Source organism: Penaeus monodon, chromosome 22, assembly GCF_015228065.2.
Source record: "Penaeus monodon isolate SGIC_2016 chromosome 22, NSTDA_Pmon_1, whole genome shotgun sequence".
In the NCBI taxonomy this organism is placed as follows: Eukaryota; Metazoa; Arthropoda; class Malacostraca; order Decapoda; family Penaeidae; genus Penaeus; species Penaeus monodon.
The window spans coordinates 27,260,978-27,261,451 of NC_051407.1; the positions used below are offsets into that span (position 1 = coordinate 27,260,978).

The 474-nt window shown below is 46.0% G+C and overlaps 1 protein-coding gene across 1 annotated transcript in view; it reads left to right on the plus strand.

Moving 5' to 3' along the window:
* LOC119587389 (histone H2A deubiquitinase MYSM1-like) overlaps positions 1-474 on the plus strand; it is a gene marked incomplete at its 5' end in the record, with an annotated part of 2,995 nt that overhangs the window by 1,246 nt on the left and 1,275 nt on the right. Inside the window, 1 exon segment of the mRNA XM_037936131.1 lies at positions 51-474. Within this exon segment, the coding sequence (XP_037792059.1) occupies positions 51-474 (424 nt within the window).

Below are 474 nucleotides of genomic sequence, written 5' to 3' on the forward strand. Positions count from 1 at the left end.
GGTTGATGTAAGAGACTACACTGACTAACCTTTTTTTTTTGCAATCACAGGAACTCTTTGGACTTAACTGGAATAGAATCTCAAACTTCATAGCCACCAAGACTGCAGGACAAGTGCGAAGCTTCCACAAGAAATGGGCAGAGACTATGAATGTAATTCAAGAATCAGAGAGCTTGGAGCATTCCTACGTTTTAATGCATGTTGATCCTGGTTGCATTACAACAGACCTGGAGGATCCACTGGGACTCATTGAGACGGCAACTACGACTGTTACAACCACCCCCTTGTCACCGAAGAGAAGCAGGAATGCACTCGGAGAAAGTAAGAAGACCCTTGGTATTGATGATGACGCTCAGGATTTTGATTCGTCTGTTGAGGTTTTTGTTCCTTCTGTGGGCGAGGAGTGGGTGATCGAAAGCGATGGAATGCAGAACTGCATGAAGAACGTCGCCAGTTCCCCCAAGAAGTCTCCCG